This window comes from Trachymyrmex cornetzi, unplaced genomic scaffold, assembly GCF_001594075.2.
Source record: "Trachymyrmex cornetzi isolate Tcor2-1 unplaced genomic scaffold, Tcor1.1 scaffold121, whole genome shotgun sequence".
Taxonomy (NCBI): domain Eukaryota; kingdom Metazoa; phylum Arthropoda; class Insecta; order Hymenoptera; family Formicidae; genus Trachymyrmex; species Trachymyrmex cornetzi.
The window spans coordinates 1,324,922-1,344,844 of NW_017295773.1; the positions used below are offsets into that span (position 1 = coordinate 1,324,922).

At 36.7% G+C, this 19,923-nt stretch overlaps 1 protein-coding gene across 1 annotated transcript in view; it reads left to right on the forward strand.

Moving 5' to 3' along the window:
- LOC108767665 (SLIT-ROBO Rho GTPase-activating protein 1) overlaps nucleotides 1-19,923 on the forward strand; it is a 65,095-nt gene extending 45,172 nt beyond the window's left edge. Inside the window, 10 exon segments of the mRNA XM_018517644.1 lie at nucleotides 6,811-6,939; nucleotides 7,526-7,747; nucleotides 8,938-9,213; nucleotides 9,910-10,505; nucleotides 10,584-10,805; nucleotides 10,990-11,060; nucleotides 11,150-11,330; nucleotides 13,226-13,508; nucleotides 17,688-18,783; nucleotides 18,786-19,923. Of these exon segments, the coding sequence (XP_018373146.1) occupies nucleotides 6,811-6,939; nucleotides 7,526-7,747; nucleotides 8,938-9,213; nucleotides 9,910-10,505; nucleotides 10,584-10,805; nucleotides 10,990-11,060; nucleotides 11,150-11,330; nucleotides 13,226-13,508; nucleotides 17,688-18,783; nucleotides 18,786-18,997 (3,288 nt within the window). The 3' untranslated portion in view covers nucleotides 18,998-19,923.

The following is a 19,923-nucleotide window of genomic DNA, read 5'->3' on the forward strand; positions in this document are numbered from 1 at the left end:
TCTAAATGGCATGTAGTACAAAATTGTTCTTTGAAGTACAAATTATAGCACACAAAATAAGCACTAAATAGTTGAAAAAGTTTTTTTCGATTCTGCTCATTTGGTCTTGCTAGCTTGACAGAGGTCAAATTTGATATAGTATGTTCATTAATTTTAAAATTACAATACATCAGTTTGAAGTAAAAAATTATCGATTTTACGCAAAGAAATTTTTAATCCTCTGTCTGTAGTCTGGGTTTCTTTAGCATAAGACATACACTCAAATTTTTCCGAAATAAAGGAGAATGAAATCCCTCTTCTAAAATATCTTGTAATATTTTGTAACGATCTTGTAATATCCATTTAGTAATGTAAAATAGAAATATGGAAAAATAATCCTGAATTTTTCAACATTTTTGAAAATCTTTAAAAACTTGATCTAGATAAAAAAATATTCAAATTGCAGATGGAGGGAGCAAAAATATGATTACAGAGAATTAACGGAGCAAAAAATATTAATTTTTGAAATTTTAGGAAATCTGTGATTTATACTTTCCTCTCAATTATTCATGAATGAAGATCTCTTGGAATTTCTGCTTCAGATCATTCAGAGTTGACACAATCGGTTTTTGTAATGTCTCATTTATAATTTTGAAGTTAATGGACATATGTATCTACAGAGAGTGTCCGACAATGACCGCATAATTTCCCGTGGGCAGATAGAGCAGACTAAACGTGAGTTGAAAAATAAAGGGCCGCTTAATAATATATATCTCACATTCGTAGCGAGTTTTATTAAAACTGTCAAGAGGAGTAAAATCCGAGTATATTTGAGCTCCTCAATCATGAGCTCAACAAAATTTGACCAACACAATCCAACAATTCTAAATAAAAATTTCACGCAAGTGGTATTTAAAATAATGAAAATATTTACATTTTTTAATTCAACATGCACGTATTTTTCATACGGTCGTGGTGACGTGTAGATATTGCCCTCGATCGTACGCGATTTATCCAGCCTCTTCCGGGAGCCAGCGTATCCACTGGCCGTGGATAAATCTGGCATATTGCGATTTTGCCTGCGTTCTTTAGATTTTGGCACCGAGATATGACGACCGCAGCAACGTGTTATGAGACGCAGTCGATCGAGAAATTATTTGTTGACGATCATCTTGCCGCGCGCTACTTTTCCTCTTACTTCCTTCGCCAATCATCTGGTAAGACTGGCATCTGATGCAGCGAAACGGTTGTTGATTCTGATGAAAGATTTAACGGTGATTTTATGCCAAAGACGCAACGATTTATCACGACGATTGCCGGCGAACACTTTTCATAACAACGATGAATATATCGATGCGGATTCGACGTGCGTCTTTATCGTTATCAGTCATTACGCCTGTCATTACCAACTGTTCGCCAAGTCACAACGGGAAGTATGCTTCGATACATGCTTGCCATTGTATGATGATTCGTAAATATGCCCCGGGATAGCTCTTCCGGAAAGTTAGAATTAATAATTTTGCTGCAGACATTGTTGAAGACACATTGTTAGTCTGTAGACATAGTTAAAGAACATTGCTAATCAAGATATTTATACTTTCCAATGAATGAATCTTATTTAATTTCGACAATTCGTCGTTTCCAGCAGAAAATCCGTAATTTGTGAGAATTTTTAAATGATTATTTTTTTGTCAACAGTGATATAAGAATTATTATAATATTATCACTGCGCTTTTCGCGTCAATATAAATATTTGATTCTCGCCGATGCTGTTTCATACGTATCGTCAAACAGAAATATCTGTTGTACGAAACACTCGATACTTAAAGTGTGGATCGACGGAAACATTTAGGCGGAAGATTGAAACGCGAACGAATACGTCGCAATACGTCGCGTCGTTGGATAGACGATATCCAGGCCAGCCGCAGGATGTCCGAATTAGGCATCTGCGTCATCATCAGTCTCAACAATTGTTCCGCTTTTTGTCCACCGACTATCTCGTTCGTGGAATTGAACGAATAACCACCTCGAATCTTGAGCGCTATATTTTTGTTCTTTCGGTTCTTTGAAAACTCGTTTTTAGAATCGCAATTCGAATTTGTGTAACAAGAATGGCGTGCAAATAATGGTCGTATTAGAATGAAAAGACAAAAAAGAAAAATTTTCGAAAATTTTTCGCGCGTTATCCATTCGAATTAATAAAGAATTCCGTACAAATTATATGGTTTCAGTCAAATTGGCTGAATTGTTGACATGCAATATTTCTTGTCATTTTGAACGAAGCAAGTTTCAATGAGCATAGCTTAACTCGATGAGCCGATTCCGTGCTATATGTTATAGGCCCTAGAAGGTCCTGTATTATAATATGTAAAAGTATAGCTTTTTCGACAGTATTTGTGGCTCCACGGTTCACTCCTGCGCCTGTGCATGTGTATGTGTATAATTATACATGGATATAAAAAATAATACGTAAAATAATATATAAAATATAATAAAATAAAAAAATAAAATATAGTAAAGATAACGAGTTCATCATCTTTACTATGTACATGTATAATCACACACATACACAGCGCACGCGTATCGAGTGTACACACACACACACACACACACCAGAGAGGATTTGGAATCATTAAATTCCACGAGAGTGAACCGTGGGAGTCATATATGCTGTCGAAAAGCCTATAGTTTTACATGTTATAATTGGACCTTCTAAGGCCTATAACATGGAAACGGCTCATAGGATCAACTTGTGTGCATTGAGACGTTAAAAATGACGAGAACTACACATATTAAAAATTTAGCCAATTCGACTGAAACCATTTGTCCATACGATTTGTGCAGGGTCCTTTGTAATATTCCCAAAATAATTCCTGCAAGTATGAAATTATGAGATTAATTCTTGATTAATTTCTTGTAAATTGTTTGCGCAAAACTTTTTTAACTTCGAGATTCTTCATATTACAAAATTTTCTTATTAAAACTTTCAAGTATACTTTGCGAGACTGAGAAGGTTCAATGTTTCAAAGTTAGTCATTTTATTGATATTCAGGAAAATTTTTGAAATTGTATTTTTAAAAATTATTTTTTTTCTAAATAAAAATTTATTTATTCTTCGATTATTTTTCTTAACAATGCAAAATATTGATAATTAGTTAGCAATAAGTACACACATCCGTGTACATTCACGTACATTCTCGTGTTTACAAATTTTTATTAAAAAGCTCAAGATAATCATAGAAGACAATACACACGGTAGAAGAGAATAGCTCATTTAACATTATACTAAAGCAAACCTTCTCTTTACTATTTTATAGATTTCGCTGTTCCAATTGTAGAAAAGAATAGATGTAGTCTTATGTCTTCTATTAACTTTGTGTATAATAATTTATCGTGTTGCTTTTATTTCAATTTATTTAAAAATTGCATTAAGAATTTTTCTATATTTTTACCTGGGCCTATATTCTGTAACTGTTTTACACGACTACCGAGAGTTGTCGGTATTGTTGCGCAGCTTTTTCACCATATAAAATATCTGCACAACGACACCAACAAATGTCGATATAGGTGTGTAAAACAGTTACAGAATAGCGCCCCTGGGATATAAAGATACCTGGAAAATCTGGAGAATTTTGTTTCTGCAGTGAATTTTTTAAGTAAGATTTAAATAAACATTCTGACTCATTGTTAATCTTTTTTTTTTTAGCAGGCAAGCGTATTTATACGTCGAAAGATTTGAGTAAAAATGTTAGGAAGGCATTTGTCCGTCCATATTTCTGCTCCGTGATAAATGCGTTTGTGTCTACGCATATTTTACGGGGCCATATGTTTCACCGTTTTCTTCGCATGTGTTAAAGATCCCTGGGGATACAAAGCATTTCTACAGCTTTCTTACACCCGAAATCATTTGCGGAGTGAATCGAAAGAGAGACATCTGAAATCTGTGACATAGGAAATGAGACATAGGAAATCTGTATCTCTCTCTTCGTGTTTTTTTCTTTTTTTCCCTATCTCTTTCCAATTTGAGCAAACGCCGACCGAGAATTTAGGATCGTCTTGTCAGTGGGCTTTTTTGTCGAGCGCATATAACTCGATGGAAAAATAAATAGCAGTCCCCCTCGAGCAGTTATACATAAGTGCGATAAGACAAAGCGGTCTTGATGCGATGCGAAAGGGATACTTGAGAGACGTGAGAGAAGTGTAGGAGACCAAGCGCGGGGCTAGGAGACAAAAAAGAGAGCAAGAAAGAAAGAAACCAACAACACGTGTAACATTGACTCCTCGTTGGCATAGTCGTTGAACTCGATCGTCACCACTTGCATTTTAAAAGAGTATAAATCTTGTTTATTAAATTTACGTAATATCTAAGAAACCTAAAAAAATTTAAATATTTCAGAGAGTTTCTTTTTTATCTTTGAAAATGAGGGATTTTCATGAAATTTTATAGTTACGACTGAAGGAAATTTTTAGAATTTGATTTTTTTTTAAATTTAAATCCTGTCTTTGTCTAACATGATTACGATGCTTCTTTTTAAATTAATTTTCTCTAAATTAACGATTAAATTATTTCAAAAGCAAGAGTCAGAGGAAGCCTCAAGCGATTAAAATCATGTAACAACGACTTATATTTTGTCAAATGGTGCCGCCGCGAGCCGACATCATAATATATTGATTTTAGATTCGATTTCGCATGGGCAAAAATTTTCTTCTACCATTTTTTAAAGATATTCCTGAATAAAAAGTTATGCATGGAGAATCCCGCGCAAGGGAATTGTTGCCACTTTAGTATTATAAGGAGCGAATAATTAGTCCGCAATTGACTTTTATCTTGTACGATCGATAGTTTTAGTTTTAGTACGGGCATTTGAATGGTATAGCCTTTTCCGTAGATGCTCATAAGTTCAACTTTCTATTATAAGTTCCAAATTAGACTTTAGAAAAAGGAGTCAAATATCTCAGCAAATTATACAAACTCTTAATTGTTATAACTATCCTACAACTCAAGCTGACAAGAGTTGACCAGTTTGTACCACTGAACAGTAAAGGTAATTAAAATATACATTTAGCTGTCGCTGACGAAGAGTGTGACAATAGCATTGATTACTTCAAATCCTATTAGTTTTATATTTATTAGGAGGATTTCTAAAATAACTTATGCCCCAAAAAAGCTCTATAAAGCTAACAGAGATCCAAATCAAATCGGAACTATCGGAATATTTAGTACTTGCATATTTTGTACTAAATTGTACCATTAATGATGATTTTGTACTGTGTACCCTTTCGAAAAAAATCGTGGCGCTGCTAGCTTAATATTAAGTTTGCAGAATCAATTAAAAAAGAAAAAAGAAAAATAATAACAGATATCAATATGATTGAATTTGTACTAATTTGCATTAGCAAAAACAATTTTATATTATTTGTTATTTCCAAGCAAACTGTGACTCTCTCTGCTAGCTTATTACGAAGGCTATCCAGAAAGTAAGTTCCGTTTTTAAATTTTGCCGTCGCGGTGGTGCGGTCGCGATGGTACGCATGCATGCCGAGTTTATTGATTCGTTGGCAAGGAATTGACGCAATTTTCAATTATTGGTTCAGTGCATACGGATTGTAATGTGTGTTTGTAATGTTTAAACACAAATCGCGACGCCCGCCGCTTGCAGTGAAATACGGTATATGATCCATTTCTTAAATGCGAGGAACATTAATGCAGCTGAAATTCACCGTCAAATTTGCGAAATGTATGGAGAACATGCGATGAGTGATTCAATGGTACGGAGATGGGTACGATTTTTCAATGAAGGATGCGAAAATGTGCACGACGAACGGAGCGGGCGATCGTCTCTGGTTAATGACGACGAATAAAACCTAAGTGTCCAACCCAATTAATAGTAGTTTTAATTTTTCTTCACGGATATTCTTTATTCTTATTGAAGATCTTCTTATTGCAACCCAAGTAATGGCAGCTTTAATTCTCTGTTAAAAATTATTATTCCTCGAAAAAAATTTAAATTCTAATGTACCAAATGAAAAATTAAAACCCAAACGCTACAATCTTAACTAACTAAGTTAAATTCTATCAAATTAAACAATAAAACCCAAGTGATACTGTCTTTGTTATTTATTTAACTCTAATGATATGTATCATTCATAAAAAAGATTTGATATCAACAATTGACGCCAAGTTAAATCCCATCACCGAATTAAATAAATAATATTAACTCTAACGATGTGTATCATTCGTATAAAAGATTTGATATCAACAATTGGTGCCAAGTTAAATAAAATAAAGAATACAATCTATAATTACGTTGTCCATTCAAGTGTTATCACAAAAAGTTAAAGAAGTAAACACTTGGCGCTGCTAAATCACGGTATAACATAATGCTAAAAACATGAATGTAATATTTAAAATAAGAAGAATGAGAAACATTTCCATGAGAGTAAAAGTATTCAGCGTAGGTATATATTCGATTGGGTTAAACAGTCGTATAAATTACGAAAGCTGTGCAAGCTATTAAGTTCAAGTCTAAGAAAAATAAACTTGGATGAAGTACCATTGAAAGCACAAGACGCATGAAAGCTACTTGAGTGATATTATTTATTGGCAGAACGAAGATCTTAATTGTAATAATATGAGCAGCGATAACGTGAACAATCCTTGGGGAGAAAAGCGAGACAAGAAAGTTTATTCCGAGGAATAAGCGGAGTCAATTAATACGCTAGTCGGCGCCGTCGATTAATGAAATTAATTAGGCTTGCCTTAGTTTCTCCACAGTCGCTCTCCACAGTAAGACACATTATCATCTTTAATTCGAAATATTTCCTTTTCAGAGGAAGAGCAAGTATCAGGAGGCGAAACTAAAGGCGCTCAAAGCGAGAAACGAGTACATCCTATGCCTGGAGGCTTCAAACACGACGATACACAAGTATTTCGTCGATGACTTGTCCGATCTCATTGACGTAAGTTATTCATCCATGCTCGGGTTCGCACGTGCACTCTATTGATCCCGCGACCAATGGCCACGTTTTCATCAATCTCTATAATCGGTGCACTAATATACACTCGTCACATCGTAAGACTAATATCACGTTCATCTGTTTTTTGCTGTACGACAAGCTTTTCGAGCCTATTGATTGGCTGTAGGACAAAGAGGTTCTCGGATCTCTCTGTCCTACAGTCAATCAACAGGCTTGAAAAATCTTATTGTATTGACACATGAAATAACGTGACGATATATAAATCGTTCGGACTGAATTATACTCTGTCATTTAACAAATCATTATCCAGTGATTTATCTAATAGAAAATACAAAAATAACTGGGAAAGATAAAATAGCAAAACGTAAAAATGATCATAAAGAAGATCTAAAAACTTTGAAGAAGTTAGATTCAATTTATTGTCTAACTTCTACGTTTCTTGATACTGGGCCTCTATTGAGACTGAAATCCTAAACTCAAAAAGAACTTCTACTTTTAATCATTAATGTAATTTATGTTGGATTAAGAGATAAATAAAGATTAAATATGTATTTGTTTTCACCCTTAGTGCATGGATTTTGGATTCCACAATTGCATAGCAAGGGCACTGTTGATGCACTGTAGCGCGGAAGAGGGTAGGCAGCGTTCCCTGCAATCTGGCGCCGAACAATTAGCTGCGTTTGTCGGCGCACTCGACTCTCGAGCGGATAAGCAGAGATTTATGGAATCTCATCACGCGGCCTTCATGATTCCCAAAAAGTTTGAATTCCAAGGACAGCGTGGAGATGAGGTATGAAAAAGAATGAGACAGACGGAAAGAGAGAGAGAGAGAGAGGGGGGGGGGGAGAAATCAATATTTATTTAGTGCTCTTGGACAAAGTCCTCTCAAGCGCTTAAACTTCTACAAAAAATTATTACAATAAGTAATATGTGATAAAAGAAAAAGCAAACCGATAGTGTACAAATGCCTGTATTTATAGTCATGCCTTATATATTTAAGGCTTTCTTATCTTCAGACGCTTTACGAATTATTTTATTGGCTACTGAGCATCTAAAGATAAATTTAAGGAAGCCTTAAATATAAGATCCGACCATGAATATGGACAAAAGAGTGTGAATATGAGTGAGTGAGAGTGAGAGGAGAGAGAGAGAGAGAGAGAGAGAGAGAGAATGTAAATTGTATATATAAAAAATTTTTGTCGCACAAGATTCGACATACAAAAATAAGGAATAAACAGAGTAAGTGGTAATGAATTACAAATACACATATAGTTAAAAATAGGATTAGAATAACAAATTTACAGCGAAGAGCGCATTATGTAATATCGCCGCCCGTCTACGCCGATCCGGTTATAACGGAACAGATAATAGCCCCCTAGAGAGATCATGTGGCTGGAAATAGCCGGTTTTAGCCAGGTTTTAGAAAGACTGATGACATGATATCCCGAGTTTGTGAAATATGATTTGAATTCATCAAAGTGTACGAACAGTGATTGATAGTACGTGATGTATGCAAATGTATTCCTTAATATAGTTATTCATAGTTTACACTTTTTAAGTGTTCCGAGATTTGCTGACGGAGGATGTGACATTTCATACTATCCAAGGGGTTGAACACTCACTCGACCTTGGATAAATTATTACCGCTTTTATTTTTCCCTGCTTTTTTTTTAATTTTGGGGAATTTGTATCAGATATCCGAGAAAATATCCAAAATTCGGCCGGATAATTGCCCTACCGGATGTTCGACTGGATATAGGATATTCGGTGTCACGTACTTCTCGGATATCCGATAACCGATATCCGGTAATTTTACGATTCGATGCATTCCTAATTTTAATGATATAATAGTTAATAATACAATTACGAAAGCACGAGAAAGAGAATGAATTTTAAAAATTATGGAAAATATTCTGATTTTTCGAAATTTTTTCATAGCCATTGTCGGTTGCGATTCATCAATCTGTTTCTTCCCGATAGACGCCCGAACCCGAATTACAAAAGATGCTGCACTCTGAAATGGAGCAACGACTGCAGCAACTACAACAGAGGGTGACGTCGTTGCGAACTGAGTCAGAGGAAGTGTGGAAGACTTTGGAGACGGCGGAAGCGAGCCTGCTTGAAATGTTGACCGCTAAAGATTATGATTGCTCGAGATATTTCGGCGAGAACGCCGTATCTACGTCCAGGCCGCCGGAGACGCTGCAAATCAAGTTACGAGCTGACAGACAAGAGACTGAAGAATTCTACCTCACGGTGAGTTTAGGAAGACGCACGATCGTGTGCGGTCAAAATATTGAACATCGCATTAACATTCGAAAGATAAAGGAAACGCGATAGGACAAATAGAAATTATCTTTCGAAATAAAAATGCGGTTTTTCATCTATATTATAGAATTTTCAAAAAAGAAATTAAACCATTGAACGCGCGTATGATATTATTATTCAATTTCTTTTATCTGTAGACACTATATATATAAAGACTGACAGAATTATTGGCATGCAGAATTAGACTTTACATTCTGCTTTAAAAAAAACATTAACATACAAAAATATAATAATGCATAATATACTATTCAACAAAATTAAAACACTACTTAAAATTAGAACTAGGAAAGAACAAAAATTCAAAGTTACACATCTTTTTCTTTTTTTTTAACGCGTTTTTAAACATTGCTCTACAATAATTTTTCGCGAAAATACGTAACTTTGAATTTGGTTTTTTTAGCGTTAATTTTAAGTGACGCTTTAACATTTTGTGTAGTATAATAATATAATAAATATAAAATGATAAATTGGGTGCATTCAGAACGACAATCGCTCATGTTATGCAACATAAAGTAACTGATACAATAAACATTCTGGTAAATTCTGCCAGTTACAAGAATCGTCTTCGACATGACAGAAAAAATGCGATTCACAAAAATCATGTTATCCTTCATGTTGATGTAGAAATTTAGGGAGTATCTTCTTGGGACATCGAGAATAGCCAGGTTAGACGCGAAACAGGAATATATTCGACAGAGCCTGCTGGATGGCTCAAATGCTAGCCCGAACCCGTCGATTTCCACGACAAAGCAGAAGCAAGCACGCCGCAAACGAATCGGTCGTCTGCAGATGAACGGTCAACCGAAGCTGTTTGGCGGTTCGCTCGAGGAGTATCTGGAGAGCACGAATCAGGAGATACCGCTGATCATGAAGAGTTGCATCCGCGTGATTAATCTATATGGCTTGCACCATCAGGGTATCTTCCGTGTGTCGGGCTCGCAGGTAGAGATCAACAATTTCCGCGAATGGTTCGAGCGTGGCGAGGATCCACTTGCGGATGTTACTGATGCTTCGGACATCAATAGTGTCGCCGGGGTGTTAAAGCTCTATCTGAGGGAGTTGCGCGAGCCCCTCTTTCCTATCATCTATTTTGAGCATCTGATGGAGTTGGCGCAACTCGAATCGAAACAGGACTTTGTTAACAAAATGAAGGAGATGATAGCGAGTCTGCCACGGCCAGTTGTAATCGTCATGCGATATCTTTTTGCCTTTCTCAACCAGTGAGTATTATCGCTTTGTGAAAAATTCACGTGTAAAGTTGTGCTAGATTTAAAATTGCCTGGTCTATGTTTAAACAGCCTGTCGGAATTCTCGGACGAGAACATGATGGATCCGTACAACTTGGCTATCTGCTTTGGCCCAACCTTGGTGCCCGTTCCGGAAGACAAGGATCAGGTCCAATATCAGAATCAGGTCAACGAGCTTATCAAGAACATCATCACATTTTGCGAGGAAATCTTCCCGGAGGACATCGGGGGCACTCAGTATGAAAAATACATCAGCAGAGAGCCCGACGACGTGTAAGTACAAATAAGTTGATCTATTTATCGAATATTGTGTTAAGACAATTAACACTTAACATATATGTATAATATAAACATTGTAAATGAATCTAATTGTAAAAAATGTCGCAACTTTTTATCAATTTTAGGTATTTCTTGTATTTAAAAAATTTTTTTATTATTGACATAATTCGTAATTTAGGGATGTGGGAGATTCACCAACGGATCAAGTACAGGAAGACATGGACTCGGAAGTTTACCCATCCGAAGATGGTAATGCAATTTTTTTCGAAGATGTAAGATATCGTTAAATTAAAAATATTTTGTGTAAAGTGTAATATATTCTATTTTCTATCTATTAGAATCAGAGAATCTCGAAGCTACGGCGCAGTTTGACTTCAATGCAAGATCAGAGAGAGAGCTGAGCTTCAAGAAGGGTGACACCTTGACGCTATACACGCAGGTCAGCAATGATTGGTGGCGAGGCGCTCTAGCTGGCAGAGAGGGACTGATTCCAGACAAATATATTATGCTCAAGATAAAGTTAGTAATATTATATTAATTATTATGAATTTTATTTTAATGCTTAATAAGAAAAGACTCTGCGCACCTCTTATGGAAAATTGTTTCCCGGTAGAATTTATTCAAACTTTGAAATTTTATATTTCACGAAACTATCGCCGCGCCGGTCCCATCGAAAAATTTTAATGGGCTTTGGAAACTATACACTAAGAGAAAAGTGTTTAGTACTTGTGACTATAATTGCAAAATAATTAGATTAGAAACTCCATTTTTATACTGCTATAACGTTTGTAATATTTGTAATAATAATTATTTTTATATGGTTCTATATACAAAAAAAGTATATAATTGATATCAAAAGTATAATTCATTTCGATATCAACTATATATTAATGTATATATATGTGTGTGCGTGTGTAGATTTTAATGTCCTCCAGCATTATTAATTCTAGAAAGCCGGACTTATTTTTAGTTATGTCCCGGCCACACCAGGGTCTGTGAATCTCTGCAACTTTGTTACGCTATATCTCTGGACTGAATACGTATTTCTTAGCTCAAAACGTGTAAAATTTATACCCCGAAATCATACAATGGCAGATAAATATGAATCAAATAAATAATATTTTATTTTTAATTAATTACAATGCTACAAAGAAATTTTATTGGAAAAATTCGCAAAAAATGACTACTTTGGATTTAAAAAATTCTCAAATTTTTAAATTTAATGTTCAAGTAAAAACCCGTAGGATTTTTTAATTGACCCTTTGGACTAACAAAAAAAAAATAGTACGATATGAATCGCTCAAAAAAGTATAATTATTTGAACTATCAAAAATCGACCGAAACTCAGTAAACATATATTTAATAAAAAAATAAAGGAATATACCCAGAACGCCGAAAACTTACAAGCTAATCACATGTGGGTCCCAAGTACCCTCTTTGAACTTTCGTGCATTCTTACATCGAGAATAACGCAAAAAAAATACCCTTGCAGGTTTATCATATCTATGAACAGTTAAAACTTTTTTCAGTCTCAATCCGGGTCTTCAAATTATATTATAAAAAAGTTACAGCAATGTAAAAAATCGCATAGGGAACGTTGTACCCATGTTCGGCTTGCTAGGGTTAAGATCGTTCTAAAATTCTCTTATGCATTTTAGAACGATCTTAAAACGATCTTAACCCTAGCAAGCCGAACATGGGTACAACATACTCTATGCGATTTTGTACATTGCTGTAACTTTTTTATAATATAATTTGAAGACCCGGATTGAGGCTGAAAAAAGTTTTAACTGTTCATAGTCAATTTAATTCATGATATTATTGCGGTAGTTCAATAGAGTTTGCGTTTCAAGTGAAAAATCATTTCGACGCGCAGTTTAAAGAACTATATACATAGTATATAAATTCACACAGAATTATACAAGCACCTTAGATCTAGCTAGACCGTTAAAGGTATTTATTTCCTATTGATTGTGTTCTCACATGTACGGTCCTAACAGATTTATTATTGTATAAATATAAATATTATTACTAATATTATAGCAGTAATAATTATAAAAATGGAGCGCCTTATATTTATCCTACTATACAATTATGACCACAAATATTAAAAACTTTTCTGTCAGTGCAATTTAATCTCCAGTCTCTATACGCGCGACATTGAATATTGACAATTTTCAAAATGTTCAGAAGCAAAAATTATTGTGTTCACAGTTCTCTGCAAGTTTCAATAAACCATATGACTCATTACTAATCGGGAGACAATTTCTTATAAAATATATGTGAAGTCTTTGTCAAAATCGTAATTTACATTAAATTATTATTTAAGTAAATTTACTATTTTATTTATGCCTTAAATTCGAATTTATTATTTGATCAGTTTTAATCTCGTTTTATTTCTGTATTTTTTTCAGGGATGAGGAGCGTGAGAAGGAACTTTTAAAATCATCCAGCGAGGAATCTATGCGTAGAAGAGCGTCCAGCTCGGCGGACAGCGTATTGTCGAGCAATAATTCGCCGCTGATGGGCCCGTCGGCGAATCCGAGCACCTGGTCGTCTGGTGCAGCGTCCGACATGTCATCATCCGCCACGACGAACATAATAACGGACAATAGTAACGCCAGCGGTATTATTGCGTCCGTGGTGACGAATGTGCCCTGCATCTCGTCATCGGCGCAGCCGATCATCAGTCGAGAGGTATTAGAAACTACTGTTTAGTAGGTGATCTGACTCAATCTATGTGCCCGATTCTCTCTCCTCCTTGTATTCGCTTTTTAGCGTGTATTTGTCGCACTGGTACTATACCGACGCACCGACGCGACGCAGAGTTTTATCGTCTCTCTGTACTCTTCACGACGCGCACTCAGGTGCATGGCTGTTCGAGAGCTATAAAATATCTTTTTTTTTTTCATCTATTATATTCTCGAGCGAACGAAATCGCCATTTGCACAACACAGATTGACAACACTCTCTTGCCTTGCACTGCATTTGTATGATATCATCAGATCCTCGTATCGTTTCGTTGTATAATCCGCGCGGATTTATTCTCTCATAATCAAATGTTAAGTACCTTTCGTTCTCCATGAAAAAGTTTTCGAAAAAAAAGTTTAGTGGCTGAATAAATTCGAGGGTTAATTCAACAAGTTGTCGTTTGTCACGAAATGTATGCGATCGTTGCTGTGATTTTGAGATATAGTATAAGTATCGGAAAGAGTTTCGCGGGCAGAACCGACAACGCAGTGATGCAGAATTGGGGAAAACGACGAGACGTAGGAGAGCACTTTGCTCTTATAGAGACGTTTTATTTTTTAAGTTAACTTCACAGTTTGGTATAGCACACACGAGCACTTGTAGAGGACTTTTATACGAATATTTGTACGATACATCTGTAAATAAAATATAAATACACATGTTTACTTTGTGCTGCATGTCCTCGCCTTGTGGTTGTTCTTGTCTTGTTCGCCACCTGTTGTCTTGTCCTTCATTGCACCGTTTTTTTATTATGTGCGTATGTATGTTTTGATTTTTCTTCCTTACGTTTTTTCCTTTTTTGTTAACGATTGTTTTAACGATTGGGATGGTTGATGTGTTTCCAGATATACGTTTAGTCTCTTGGTCCTTTAGTTGGCGAGAAAAGCCGTGCTGTTTTCACGCGCCGCACACATGTACGCAGAACGAAACGTGGACTAAAAACTGTTCGATAAAACTGATCGCCAGTGTTGTTAGTTGTGTGACTAGTTATTTTTATTATTGTCGTGTTGTGTCGTTAAGCTCGCGTGATTAAGATTTCGACAATAGAACGAAGCTTCGTTTTCTTTCTTTCAAAAATATTTTTTTTCTTTGTCGAGTTTTGTGAGAGTTTTTTAAAGTTTCTTCGTAGAGCGAATTTTTCCTCATTGATTTGTAGACGAGATGAAAAAATGTCGCTCGTGCGGGGGGCCTGCTTGTTTCCAGCGGATATCTTTTCGGCTTCCGAGGTGAGTAAAGAGAGTAATCTCATTCATTGCAATAGTTTTATATAGCCACTATTAACTCATCCGGGAAATAAAAAGAAAGAAAGAGAGGTAAGCTATTTCATCGTTTATTACGACGGTATGTGTACCCGCTTATGTCTATCTCATTGTCAGTTTTACGAGCAGTTTTTAATCTTGCCCTCTCCTCAAGTGGTATTGTCCTGCCTGCGTGCGTGCGTGCGTGCGTGCGTGCGTGCGTGTACTTTATCCCTTTATATTTGTCCGTCGATTTGCATGTAACCGATTAGCAATAATATCTCGAAATTTCAATTTTACAGATGCTATTCCAAATCGATCGTGTGTCGAAAGAATACTTTCAAAGAATGTTTAAAAAGGGACGGGAAGTTTGTATGATTAAATTGGAAGAAACATTTGTGAATTTCTTTCAAGGAAATGAATAAAAGAGAGGACAAAGTTTTCGTTCGAGCTATTATTTATTGCTTGCAGGGTGTTCTCGGGTTAAACCGCCAAACTTAAAATACGAATTTAGAATTTTAAAACAAACAAAATTTTCTTTGGAAATTTGTTCATAAGTATCTCTTGTGATTTTATTTTCTCTGAAGCAAAAAGTGGATGAAATATCCGTTAATGATTTTTAATTATTAAAGCAGATAATGCAAGCGTGCGAAGAAATTACAAACGTACATTGTTAGTCAGCTTCTTGTTTTACCAGGTAGGTGCAATATTTATCTCAGGGTTGGAGTTTATTCATCATTTTGAATAAAACATTCAATAATTGTATTTTGATTATTGTAAAGCAGTAAGAGAAATAAATCTAAATTACATATTCATTCCTATAGTTTTGTAACTTAAGAAGTCTCTTAAATGATGTCTCTTAAACGAAACGTTTGCGAGCAAACTTCCAGAGGAAACTTTTGTTTGTTTTGAGATCTTAAGCCTATTCTACAATGTGCTTTTTATTTTCTGCTTTTTGCTATTTTTTACATGTTGTCTTTTTGCTTCTTATCCGGTTTTTTTGTTTTATATCGCCCGAGATAAAAGTTAACGAATTTCGAAAGAAACAGGAAACATGTATCAAGCGATGCAATTGTCGATAAAACGTTTATAAAGGGGAAAAAACGAGAGGTAAAAAGCAAGAAACAAGAAACAAAGAACACATTGTAGAATAGATGAATGTTTAAATTCATATTCTAAATTTGGCAGTTTAACCTGGAAACAGATAGCGTGTTCATGATGAAGAATTTAGTCACTATTTCTGGACTTTAAAAAAGCAATTTCTTATTTTCTAATCTAGTTTTTCTGAAACGTTTTGTTATAAATTGAATCTAAAATAGAAGATATTAGAAAAATATTATTATAAAATAGTAATAATATAAATAATGAAGAAGATAATAGAAAAATATTATTATAAAATAGTAATAATATAAATAATGTTAATTTTTACGCGAAAATGTTTTATATTTATGTTGTTATCATTTTGTAAATTTTTCTAATGGTTTATTTTGTAAAGTGCAAAGTGTCTTGAGGAAAACTAGATCAGAAAATAATAAATTGCTTCCTTAGAAAATATTTTGGCAAAACGATGTGTACTCTAAATTCTCGGGCTCGTTTTGAATGTAACACACATATAGCGATTAGCGAATTCGATAGAATGCATTCAATGCGCACTGGTACACATTAAAGTCGTCGTACACAGATTGACATAAAAATGTGTGTTTAATATAAATATAAATACAAAAATGAATTATATATACCATGAAATCTTTGATACATTTTATTGTGTTGTTAAATAAAATTTGGTAAAAAAATCTGTTGTATTTTATAATTCGAAATATTTGCCGTTTACTTTTACACAGATTAAATCAGTGTACAATGGTTTTAATATACACTATTGCACACGAGTGCGTCCAATCGAATTTCCTAATAAAAAAACTTTTATATTTTTAATAAGTTTTGTTACACAATTAACTTAATTTTCTATATCTGAAATATAGTAATAAATAACAGAGAATTATGTCGATTTATTCTTGTCCCTGAAATAAATTGACAAATTTCATCTTCAACTTAATCATATTATATAAAGTCCATCCTTAATATTTTAATTACTAGATGGAAATTTTTTGAAACTAATTTATTTTATTAATATACTTTGTTTAATTACACAATCAGCACCCCTCTCATTCGGTATTTACATATATATTTCACGTTGTCGTTATGTCGTGCAGTTGTAAACTATACACGAATTATTTCACTTGCCCCAATTTTTATCTATATATACGTTGTTACATGAAAAATTATCTGCAGGGTGTCCCACTACCATTGGATGGCCTTTCTAGAAATTCTTACAAATTCGTCGTTGACGATCTTTATAAAATTTTAATAATTACGAACGTTATTTGCTACTTTATCTATGTTTGTAATATTAAATATGTCAGCAACTAAATTGTAATTTAAATTGTAATTTAAATTTTAGTCTAGGCAAAAAATTTATTTAAAAATGAATACAAAATAGGACTCCATCGCCTGTTTCGCTGATTCATTTTAAAAGATGGACAAAGTTTTGATCATTAACATGTTTTAAAATTATGATGACATTTCAGTATTGAAAAAGCAGGTATAAATTCTTTTATCTCTGTGATTGAAAGATACATCTATGGGTGGCGAGACTCCCTGAAAAGAAGGAAGGAGACGTACGTGATTCGATAATAATTCGACAATAATTCGTATCTCGTTACAGCGCGCACGATCGCTGATAGATCAAGACGACGTTGTATCTGCGTATTTCCCGCAATAGTAAACAAGACCCGTCTGTCGGCTTCGCTCAGGCAACATATACCCATTTAGCCCCTCGCTTAGCGCGCACTTCGAGTCTCGCTACGATTGTTCCCGTGACTGTTTGCAGGCTGACACCGTGATTCCGTTGAGGCCAGTCAGAGCGTCTTCCCCTACGGAAAACGAGATGCATTCGGAGCAGCAACATAGGAACAACGCGGACGGCGTTCTCCAGATCTCTCTGGAGAACAATGTCGACAGCATCGACGGCGGTAGCGCGAACTGTGCTCAGCAACAACGAGGCGGAAACAGCAATGAGGAAGTTACGAGCGAGGATCTGAGTAGCAATGTGCTAACGGCAATGTTGTCGCTGGATGGTATCGTGACGAAACGCGGCGCCGGCCGAAAACAGCAGTATTGGAAGTCGCAGAGCGTCGGCGAGAGCTTAATGGTGCAGCAGCATCAGCAGCTGTTGCAGCTGTCGCACACAAACTCTTTGCCGACCTCGACAACGATCGTCACAATAGCGGCGATGCCGACGACTACGACGACGACAACAACAACAACGACAACAACAACAACAACAACAACAACAACTACTACGACGACGACAACGATGACCATCGTGATGCAGGACGATGAGTTGCACCAGGAGTCGCAGCAGCAGCAGCAGCAGACAACAACCAATTTCTCAGTAAATCGCGAACTTTGGCAGCGTCGCGCCACCTCGCAGACGCAGTCGACTCCCAAATCATCGTCCTACTCCCGCACGTCTCAGGAGTTCCGCGAGATGCGACAGAAACACACACCTGATCTGGTGATGGATCTGCCGTTGTCGGCGCAGGACCCAGTCGGTAAAAAGTCTGCGTCGTCCAGCAGTCTGAGCAGTTCGGACGAGGAGACGACAATGCCGTTGTCTCTGCTAGCGCCGCAGCAGCAGACACCACCCACCCGATCGGAGGCGGCCACGTCGCCGACCGGCGGTCCGGAGTCGCCGGACATGAGTACCGCCGCTGAGCGCTTTGCCAAACAGAATCAGTGCACCCTGAAGAAAAACACGAAGACTGCGAATTCGGAGAACGCCATCGCCGCGACCGGCAATAACAAGTTGAAGCGAATCGAGGTGGAGCATGACGGAACGGGTGTCGACGCGGAGAACGACGAGATTGTTCGGTCGACCAGCTCGAATCAGATCGTCGTTGACGGCGGCGGCGGCGGCGGCAGCGGCAACCACCACGTTCCACCCCTAAAATCGTTGCCAAATTCGCCGACATGCACCTGACCGGCGGCAGCCAGGTGGTCTCGTCGTTTAAGCCACAGGTTAAGGTCAAGCCGACGATCCTGCGCAAACCGGTGTTGCCGTTCCCGCATCCGCACATGAGCCCCGAACTTGCGCGCAAGATCGAGAAACAAGCGCATAGTGCAGAACAGGCCAATTAAGATCGTCATTGTAATAGACCTGAGCGGAGCTCTTCGGGGGAGGGCTCACGCTAACCATTCGCGATCGACGCGCGTTTGGCGTTCTGGACCGGAACGCAGGCCGGCGACGTGTCCGGCCTGTCTTCCGATTTGCCTCTTTTGAGTCGCCGCCGATGAAAGTGATACCAAGTCGATCGGCGATATCGCGTACGTTTTAAGGAGATGCATCTAGTAAATCAATTAATGATAATATGACACCAATGTTGTAATTTCTTACTATAGGGAATGTATAACTATTACGTACAACGTGTGTAATATGATGTTCACATCGTTGAGTGGAAAATTATAATATTGATGCAATGTTATTGTTAGTATTTACTGGGGCAAGTACATCTCCCAGTCTGTAAGATCCGCTCGAATCGCGGTCGCTCTCGGATGATGTTGACAATAACCGTTTTCCCTCTCGCACTCGTGAATCATCGGAGGAGACGCGATAACGAAACGGAAACCCGAGTCGTCGCTGCACCCGGACGTCAAAAGCCGATCGTAACCGTGTATCGAGATAATTCCCGAGGTCTCACCGATTTCGGAGACGTGCGCGTGTTGTAAATTTAAAACGATATACGAAAACGCGACCAACCTAACCCATCGACCAGTTACTCCGCCCAGTCGCGAGGACTTGTATCGTATTAATTATTGTGCCCGAGAAGAAAGGAATGTCGCCGCGAGATAGCGACGCGGAAGCTAAATTGGTGATCGCGCGCGACTGCGCTGGATCTGGCGCGTGTTGGAGCCAAGACCACGGTGCTATCCTCGCGGAGGCGAGTTTATTTTTTCTACAGATGTTTTCCATTTTCGCTAATTTTTTTACAAAGTGATCCGCGCGAAGCGATCTTTCTAGTCATCGAGCGAAGATAAGAATAAAAGAGAAAAAAAATAAAATGAGA